At 40.5% G+C, this 10,862-nt stretch overlaps 1 protein-coding gene across 1 annotated transcript in view; it reads left to right on the top strand.

Annotated features, from left to right (window-relative positions):
* LOC138699507 (probable glutamate receptor) overlaps positions 1–10,862 on the top strand; it is a 49,325-nt gene that overhangs the window by 22,577 nt on the left and 15,886 nt on the right. The window contains exons 3-5 of the mRNA XM_069825448.1: positions 934–1,100; positions 6,255–6,554; positions 8,551–8,651. Coding sequence (XP_069681549.1) covers positions 934–1,100; positions 6,255–6,554; positions 8,551–8,651 — 568 coding nt within the window. The remainder of the gene's footprint in view (positions 1–933; positions 1,101–6,254; positions 6,555–8,550; positions 8,652–10,862) is intronic.

Here is a 10,862-nt window from a genome sequence, read left to right as displayed (position 1 = left end):
GAACGCCGTACTTGCTAGGCAACTTCTCTGCCTCCTAGGTAATAGACCTTTGCGGAAGTGTAGGAAGATTGAATTCTCTAGGCTCATCGGCTAGCCACATGACGGCATACAGCGAGCCATGACCACTTTGAACTGAACACCCAGTATACCAAAATAGGCCTATGTACAAAGAAGACAGAATTTAGTCCCTGAAAGAATTTTTATCATTAATAAACATGTGAAAAAATGATTGGTTGCTGTATTTATACATTAAATGATTTTTAAATTTCTTTATGTCCTGGTAAAATTTCATTTAATTACCTTTTATACCATTAAAATACGAAGGTTCAAAATATTGTAATAATATACAAGCACTCGACGGAGCTATCCAGTGTCCTTAACACAAACTAATCAAAACTCTATAGCCGCGACGCTGTTATTTCCGGCGTGACTCCTCCTCTTTGCTTACGTCTTAGGAAGTGAAGGCTCTATAAAGTCTATGTAGGTAGTATCGTTCGCCATTTTTGCTCTTTCGTTCCCGAGTTACCATACGAGGAATATATTTGCTACAGCGTTAAACATTATCATGTCGTAGCTCCTATGATAATAAATCAAACGCACTGTAATTCAGCAAATAATTGAGCGGCAAATAACGTCTTCGTGTGCTTTCTGCGAACGCCAACGAAAGAGCCAAAATGGCGGGCGGTTATATAAAGTATTTATCGAGCCTTAAGAAATGAATGACGTTTTCATCAGCGAATGACAAGAAGCACACGTTTAAATGTAGCCGACCTGCAACGCGATTGGCTGCCGGAAATTAGAGCGACGGGACTATAGTTTTAAGCGCCTTGTGTAATGAGAAAATGTGTCATTTACATGATGCGGTTTATTTTGTCAATTAACTGTTCGCAAATAAAAGAATTTAGTAAACAAGCGTTGGCTTCATAATTACAGGTTTGCGTGCCACGAACTTTCTCGCCGGGCTGCAATATGAATTGAGCAGCGAGTATTTACAGACGTCCATATTGTCAACACAAACAGGATGTTTGGACGACTGCAATTGCCAACGAGGTCTACCCCTTAATGTGCTACTGCCGAAAACAACGAGGGAATTCGTTCAAGTATGTTATACCCTGTCACAAGTATAGCTGCACTAATTTATAACAGTGTGTTTATAAATGTTGATTTAATGCTATGCAAAAATTAATCATGAATTACTGCTGTCCTGTTTTCGCTCCACATAACCTACAAACATGATTTTGTACGGAATGCAGAACCTGAAGTTATACGAAAGTGATTCAAAAAGTAAGGCAATAATAGCTCTCACGGGTGAGATTAGAACATATTAAGACACTGGAAAAGATTAAAAAACGGGCTCTCAAGTGTTGTCGGAAAAATTCACCATTAAAATGGGACACACTCACGGACAGGAGAACGCGAATTCGATTATGCGCACTGTTCAAAACATACAGAGGTGAGCCTGCTTGGAGAGAAATAAAAAATAGGTTGCAGCCGCCAAATTACTCTTCAAGGAACGACCACTCATATAAATTGAGGGAAAGAAGACAGAGGACGGACAGTGGAAAGTTTTCTTTTCTCAATTGTACTATCAGGGACTGGAATGCTTTACCTGCAGATTTACTAAAAGGCTTTACCAACAACCAAAAATGTATTTAAAATAGGCTTAAGGACTTTACTAATAGACGGTAATTATACACAGTATTTAAAGGGTGTAATTGATATTTTGTTATTGAAGTGTTGTATCAGTGAAGAAGTGTGTTGTGTCAGTGAAGTGGGAAGTGTTTTGTGTAAGTGAAATGTGTTCCTGTCAGTGAAGCTTTATAGTTTATAGTGGCAGTGCAAAGTATTTGACAGTGAAATGTTTTTGAAGTGTTAGTGAAATCAGGATAGAATCAGTGAAATGTGTCGTAGTTCCAGTGCAGTGAGTGAGTGGACAGCGAAATGAGTGTAGTGTTGAAAGGTACTTGTGCAGATATGAACATATCATACTCGTGGGTTTTAGTTCGAACTTAGGTTTAAGATACAAATTAGATTTATTTAAATGTTATTTTAAGTGATCGTGCGTCATTTAATTTAGGATGTTCCCTGTTATTTTTATTATTATTATTATTATTATTATTATTATTATTATTATTATTATTATTATTATTATTAATTATTAGTAAAGGTATCCCCGTAACATGCCATGAAGGCACTTGGGGGCATGGAGATAGAGCCCCATGCTTTCCACGATCTCGGCACTGGAATGAGGTGGTGTGGTCGGCACCACGCTCTGACCGCCTTTTACCCCCGGGAAAGACCCGGTACTCAATTTTATAGAAGGCTGAGTGAACCTTGGGGCCGTTCTGAAATTTTGGCAACGAGAAAAAACCTGTCACCACCTGGGATCGAACCCCGGACCTTCCAGTCCGTAGCCAGCTGCTCTACCAACTGAGCTTAATTGTATTTTTTATTAATTCTGTTTATTATTGTCATTATTGAGTGTAATTAGTTACCACTGCCACCGGGTATATACCCATTGCAGTGTGAATAAACACATACATACATACATACATACATACATACATACATACATACATACATATTCCCTCTTATGCAAATCTAGTCTTTCAGGTAAGGCTCCCTGTAAAGCAGAGTTGAATAATTTCAAGGGAAAAATTGTTCCGGGGCCGGGTATCGATCCCGGGATCTCTGGTTGAACGTACCAGCGCTCTGCCAACTGAGCTACCCGGGAACTCCACCCGACACCGTCTCAACTTTTCCCTTTATATCCACACAACTTGCGTGGGCTGACGAAACGCCAGAGATCCACATCGAGTGCACACAATCTCTGTGTGACTTGGAATTGTGGTTTCAAATCGGCTTTACAGGGAGCCTTACCTGAAAGACTAGATTTGCATAATATATACGTCACTGTGTACGTTAACAGAAAACCACAATTCCAAGTCACACAGAGATTGTGTGCAATCGATGTGGATCTCTGGCGTTTCGTCAGCCCACGCGAGTTGTCTGGATATAAAGGGAAAAGTTGGGACGGTGTCGGGTGGAGTTCCCGGGTAGCTCAGTTGGTAAAGCGCTGGTACGTTCAACCAGAGGTCCCGGGATCGATACCCGGCCCCGGAACAATTTTTCCCTTGAAATTATTCATATCCCCTCTTATTCGAATCTTCCGACAGCAGCACATCACAGCTTTATCACAGAGTCATTAGATGGCACATATGTTGCGTCAGACCCTCGCAATATCTGTTGTAAGATGGCTGCGCACACCGAAACATGATCAACGTGAAATTGCGTAGTGTAATCCGGTTTTTTGCGTCTGAGGGGCACCTCACCAGCAGAAAGTCATCGTCAACTTAAGCTATATGGTGCGGGTTTTATCCTTTCGGTACGTACTGGACCATATCCCTACAGCCCCGACTTGGCACCCGGTGATTTCCATCTCTTCGGACCGTTGAAGCGGAAAGCGATTCAACAACGATAAGGCCATCCATCAAACCGTCATGATGTGGCTTCAGGGACTTGACACAGATTTCTTCTATGCCGGCATCGATGTCTTGGTCTTCCTTTAGAACAAATGTTTAGACAAGCACCGTGACTATGTTGCAAAGTAATGCGTACCAGTGCCCTACTACTGTGTATCAGTATATCTGCCTGTGAAATAAAGTTTCTCCATGAGAGCTCTTGTTACCTTACTTTTTGAAGCACCCTCGTAATATTTTTCGGTAATAAAATGGTCGGTGAATGTGTTTAAACCTGTTCCGATGTAAAAGCTGTTACATGTCCGTCGTCACATGATAGGCATCGAGGATAAGGGCTTGCAGATGAAGGGTGTTGGGTAAAATCACGAAATGTCCATTTTTAGCGATTTTATGGTGTAGAGCGCATTCTATAGGTGGCAACTGTGACAGAGCTGTCCAATCGCAGAAGAAAAAGAGTAATGTTCGTGTAAGGTAATATTGGATATTTGGTACGCTGATAAAAAACCAGGAATGTCCATGTATTAAAACTTGCATTTCTCGATGATGATGTTTCGTGACATTCCCCGTTTTCTCCCGACACCTTTCAGATATTGAGAATCCCGGGTTTTCTTCTCGTAGACCTACGACGTAAGGCTACGAGAGCGGCTCCATTTAGTCGGCCAGAGCTGCTCTCGCTCCGCAAGGCAAGCCAGAGCAGAACGCTCACGCAGTGGCGGACTCGCATTACAGCTACCTTCCCTTCCTGCATTAATATAACAAGAGCCACGGTTGTTCTATTCATTCAGTCTGTCAGTACATAATAGTTTATAAGGATATTACATCAATCCATTGTACAGTACAAACTTTATAACACTCTTATTAATTTAATGAAATAAACTTCGCTCTATGCACACACAATAATCATTAGGATTACTTACATAACTCATACGCACAGTGCTTTAACAATTACATACCCTAATTGTAGGCTATTAATAATATAAACATATATAATGAAGGATTACAATAATATAACATAATATATAATATAATATAATATAATATAATATAATATAATATAATATAATATAATATAATATAATATAATATAATATAATATAATATAATATAATATAATATAATAATATAGTATAATATTTAACTATATAATACGATATGATATGATATGATATATCATAAACTGTAATATACTATATTAGAGTAAGAGCGAAAGCTCCGTCTTCGAAGTTCGCAATCATACTGCAGAGTCCACCACTGCATCGACACTGAATGACGTATAGTATGCATACGTCACAGCGCTCGGAAGAACCGCTCTTTAAAGCACACAGCGCTCATTTCTCAGAATCACGTAATGTGCCCAGCCCTGACGTAAGGTGACTCCACAGGTAAAAATCAAGGGGTGTGAGATCTGGAGAGCGGGTTGGCCACATTGAGCACACTGTGACATTTTTATTTGGAAGTGTCCACACCTGTGGAGTAACGGTCAGCGCGTCTGGCCGCGAAACCAGGTGGCCCGGGTTCGAATCCCGGTCGGGGCAAGTTACCTGGTTGAGGTTTTTTCCGGGGTTTTCCCTCAACTCAATACGAGCAAATGCTGGGTAACTTTCGGTGCTGGACCCCGGACTCATTTCACCGGCATTATCACCCTCATTTCATTCAGACGCTAAATAACCTAGATGTTGATACAGCGTCGTAAAATAACCCAATAAAATAAAAAAATAAAAATAAATTTATTTATTTTGAAGTTAAATTTCCTATGTATGGAGACTTTCAGGACACTCTGTATAACAACATCATATAAGCCAATGTTTTTGTTTGTATTATCCCAGCGAAAAAAGTGACTGTTTTTCTTTATCACTTGAGCCAGAGGCAAAGAAGAAAAAATATAGTTTTGTGTCAAGTCACATAACCAGGTAACAAGTGCCATCATAGAGCGTATTCCGAATCTCACCGGTGAGCAATCCGATGGCATCACGGTGTTCCGAATTCCACCGATGACGTCATTGATGCTCCACCGGTGTCGCACCGGTGCCATCAACTTGCAGAGGTGGTGGTAGTCTCCATTAGCCGCCATCAGTGAATCTGATTGGTTCTTGTATAGGGCGGGAATTAGCAGACGAATGACATCGTGCACTGTTGTGTCATGGCGGTGTGTTCTGCTGTATTGTTTGTAATGAGCACAACGTAAAAACAATATGTTAATGGCTTATGAGCGAACATGTCAACGGACCAGTTATTACTACCGGTTCAAGAAATAAGTTGTTTATGATCTCTTTTATTTGAACGAGGTGGCAGTACGGAAATTTCGCAAAATTTTGCTAGCGTAGCACAGATAACCACTTACACAGTCGCCATGACAGCATCGATTCTTCCAGCAGTTTTGTTCCTTATTTTCGTTGCAACGTGACGTCATTGATGCCACCGGACCGGTGAGATTCGGAATACGCTGATAGCGAGGAACAATTCTGAAGTAAATGTTTCAGTGTGGAAACTCATCGCTCTGTTGGTCTCCATGTAACTTTCCCGCAATCTGAATGCGTGAATTTGAATCTAGGCTCTTCGGTGGTCGCCGAAACCAGCTGGTCTCCCGCGTGTTGCTCGTGTTTCTGTAGTCGCCAGCAAATCGCTGATCGCCGCGACCATATCCGGCGATGGATCGACAGTGCGTAATAGTCCTCACTTAGCACAGACTCATGAAAGACTGTCAATGTTTTTAGTGTGTTGCTGTATTCTTTTTTCTTTAAATTTATTTCCTAACTGTAAGCTCTCCATTTCTAGCATTTAGTGAACAGGACAGTTTGCCATGCTGCGTGGTTGCTCTTTCTGGACGCCGGAACTCAAATTGTGGAGTTCTTCACTGACATCAACATTCCTTTCGACTGTGAGTTCCTGGTGGCTCAACCGGCTGATGGTGGCATTCTGCTGACAGAGATATACCGCGTCGCACCCACTCTGCCTCTGCAGGTGTACAGATTGGGCACCTGGACCCCTGAATCGGGCATGAATCTGTCCACTCTGAGCTTCTACCAGAGAAGAAGCCACGTGCACGGGATACAAATCAAAACTGTCTTCAGAGAAGTAAGCCACAATTAAAACAACGCATTTTCTATTCGTAGTTGTAATGAGATCCTGCCGCTATCTTGAGAGAATTTTTGTGGACGAAATATTAAGTAGGGCAGGACTTCTTGCGGTATTTCGATTACCTCTCATTTTTATTTGAATATTATTGTGGAAGGATTATCAATCACAAGCTCGAAAATTCAGACCTTCTGTCATGTACACGGAGTAGCGCTGCTTTTGTTTGTGTACTTTGAACCCGTTGTTTCAGTGAAGAGCACAGGACAGAAAAGGTCGGAAATTCCGAGCTTTAAATACCATTATTTTCTCACAAACAATTATTTTTCTGCAAATCTAGTCTTTCAGGTAAAGCTCCCTGTAAAGCAGATTTGAATAATTTCAAGGGAAAAATTGTTCCGGGGCCGGGTATCGATCCCGGGACCTCTGGTTGAACGTACCAGCGCTCTACCACTGAGCTACCCGGGAACTCCACCCGACACCGTCTCAACTTTTCCCTTTATATCCACACAACTCGCGTGGGCTGACGAAACGCCAGAGACCCACAACGAGTGCACACAATCTCTGTGTGACTTGGAATTGTGGTTTTCTGTTAACGTACACAGTAACGTACATATTATGCAAATCTAGTCTTTCAGGTAAAGCTCCCTGTAAAGAGATTTGAATAATTTCAAGGGAAAAAAGTTGTTCCGGGGCCGGATATCGATCCCGGGACCTCTGGTTGAACGTACCAGCGCTCTACCACTGAGCTACCCGGGAACTCCACCCGACACCGTCTCAACTTTTCCCTTTATATCCACACAACTCGCGTGGGCTGACGAAACGCCAGAGACCCACAACGAGTACACACATTCTCTGTGTGACTTGGAATTGTGGTTTTCTGTTAACGTACACAGTAACGTACATATTATGCAAATCTAGTCTTTCAGGTAAAGCTCCCTGTAAAGAGATTTGAATAATTTCAAGGGAAAAAAGTTGTTCCGGGGCCGGATATCGATCCCGGGACCTCTGGTTGAACGTACCAGCGCTCTACCACTGAGCTACCCGGGAACTCCACCCGACACCGTCTCAACTTTTCCCTTTATATCCACACAACTCGCGTGGGCTGACGAAACGCCAGAGACCCACAACGAGTACACACATTCTCTGTGTGACTTGGAATTGTGGTTTTCTGTTAACGTACACAGTAACGTACATATTATGCAAATCTAGTCTTTCAGGTAAAGCTCCCTGTAAAGCAGATTTGAATAATTTCAAGGGAAAAATTGTTCCGGGGCCGGGTATCAGTGCTCAGCGCTCAGTGGTCCCGGGTTCGATACCCGGCTCCGGAACAATTTTTCCCTCGAAATTATTCAAATCAACTTTACAGGGAGTTATACCTGAAATCTTGATTTGCATAATACACGTCACTGTTCGTTAACAGAAAACCACAATTTAAGTCACACGGAGTTAGTGTGCACTCGAAGTTGGTTGCTTGACGGTTGTCAGCCCACTTTGAGGTCTGTGGATATAGAGGGAAAAATTGGATCGGTGTCGGTTAGAGTTCCCGGGTAGCACAGTGGTAGAGCGTTGGTACGTTAAACCAAAGGTCCCGGGATCGATACCCGGCCCCGGAACAATTTTTCCCTTGAAATTATTCAAATCTGCTTTACAGGGAGCTTTACCTGAAAGACTAGATTTGCATAATATGTACGTTACTGTGTACGTTAACAGAAAACCACAATTCCAAGTCACACAGAGATTGTGTGCACTCGTTGTGGGTCTCTGGCGTTTCGTCAGCCCACGCGAGTTGTGTGGATATAAAGGGAAAAGTTGAGACGATGTCGGGTGAAGTTCCCGGGTAGCTCAGTGGTAGAGCGCTGGTACGTTCAACCAGAGGTCCCGGGATCGATACCCGGCCCCGGAACAATTTTTCCCTTGAAATTATTCAATTATTTTTCTGTACACAATTTATCCAGTTTGCGTATTCAGTTAAATCTAACTATAGAATTTGTTTCAGAGTTTCGTTGTAATAATTTCAAACGTAACTGGTACACTTCATTCTGTATCCGGATATTTTGGAGAGATCTGGAACATTCTACAAAAGCACCTTAACTTCATGTAAGTATACATTCGTTGTAGTTCAGTCTACACATAGTTATCTGAAGCAATTTAAAATCTTCACAGATTTATTAAATCTCCATTTTTGTATTTTAACGTTGAATAACGTCACTCGTCGACGGTCACTAGAATGAAACTGATAGATTTTCGTGTAATGCTGACGCAACTTCGTCTTTAGATGTACTACAGCTTCAAATACTTGGAGTGTACTATAAATAGTAACATGAGTTGCAGCCAGGAAGCCAAAAGGAGGATAGCAATGACAAAGGAAGGTTTCAATATAAAAAGAATCATCTTCTACGGACCTCTGAAAAAATAACTAAGAAAATGTCTAGTGAAGTGCTTTGTGTGGAGTGTCGTATTGTATGGGGCAGAAACATGGATATTACGACGAAGTCAAGAGAAACGAATAGAAGCACTTGAAATATGGATATGGAGAAGAATTGAACGTGTGAAGTGGACAGATAGAATAAGAAATGAAGCTGTGTTGGAAAGAGTGGGTGAAGAAAGAATGGTGTTGAAACTGATCGGGAAGAGGAGAAGGAATTGGTTGAGTTACTGACTGAGAAGAAACTGACTACTGAAAGATACACTGGAAGGAATGATGAACGGGAAAAGAGTTCGAGGTAGAAGAAGATATCAGATGATAGATGACATTAAGATATATGGATCATATGAGGAGACAAAGATGAAGACAGAAAATAGGAAAGATTGGAAAAAGCTGGGTTTGCAGTGAAAGACCAGCTAAATGAATGAATGAATTGTTCACAATAATTCTTTATTTTTTATTACTTTATGTTACTGTTTTTCTAAGAGATTTTGTTAGAAATAATTATTAGTGGAGCCTTTTTTCAAGATGATCATTGTAGTATAGTTTGTGTTCGAGTATTTAAATTTCAACAAAGAACTAAAATTTGATTTATAATTTTTGTTTATTCATTTTTATAACTTTAATTTTCTTTTTTTATTGTATTATAAACAAATATTTTGAGATGCTCATAGTTGTATGTGTAGCTATGGTTTTCGAATCGTTAATTTTCAAGAATTACCTGAAATCATTTCCAATAATAATTGATGTTATAGAACTGTGACTTTCATTGCTTCTAAATGTATTTCCATCGTGTCAACACTATAGATCATTGAAGAGTTGGTCTTGAAATGGAAGGGAGGCAAATTTAAATTTACTGTAATATTATGTTACTTCATAGCGTCACCAGTAACAAATCTAAAGTTCACTTAGTATTACGTTTTCAACAAAATGGAACAGGACTTTTGAATCATCCTGTTTTTTTTTAAATGCGGTGATTATTTTATATTGCAAGTATATAGTCAATAACACGTAAATTGAATAATTTCGAGGGAAAAATTGTTCGGCGCCGGGCATCGAACCCAGGACCTTTGGTTAAACATACCAACGCTCTACCAACTGAGTTACACGGGAACTCTACCAGACACCGATCCAATTTCTCCGCTCTATATCCACAGACCTAAAAGTGGGCTGACAACTATCAAGCAACCAACATTGAGTGCACACCAACTCTGTGTGAATTAAATTGTGGTTTAATAAATTGGTAAAGCGTTGGTATGTTTAACTAAAGGTCCCGGGTTCGATATCCGGCCCCGGAACAATTTTTCCCTCGAAATTATTCAAATCAATTTTACAGGGAATTATACCTGAAAGCGTGATTTGTAACACATAAATTGTTCATATTCGAATTGGTATATGATTTTGATGGGAATAATTTTATTATCTCCCTTGGTAGTAGTAATTTGTGGAAAACCTTGGTAATCACATTGTTTAAACAACAACTTAAAAACATGTAATTATTTTCCTTTCGTTACAAAGTTGCTATGGCTAAACCGTAAAATTTGGATCGGGTTATACTGAGTGAAATACGTTAATAAACGCGACCTTTTGAAAAATGCAATCCGTTTTGATCCATCCGTTACGGTTTAGGAGGGAGGACTATTTCTGTCGGCTTACAGAAGTACTAAGATGAGAGTATGACGCATGATCTCAACAACTGCAAACATGAGACCACGCTCAAAAATATTTACAGAAAACAATCTCGCAAAATATATTACGAGACTTTATAAGGGGGAAAACTTCAAGATTAAGATAATTTCCAGTCTAGTAAAAATATATCCACGTTCACCGCTGCAGTGGCAGAGAGAGATGAAGTATAACTGCTATTCAACCAGGGACAGAGG

The sequence above is a fragment of the Periplaneta americana genome, chromosome 5, assembly GCF_040183065.1.
Source record: "Periplaneta americana isolate PAMFEO1 chromosome 5, P.americana_PAMFEO1_priV1, whole genome shotgun sequence".
In the NCBI taxonomy this organism is placed as follows: domain Eukaryota; kingdom Metazoa; phylum Arthropoda; class Insecta; order Blattodea; family Blattidae; genus Periplaneta; species Periplaneta americana.
This window is presented reverse-complemented; position numbering and strand designations above follow the sequence as displayed.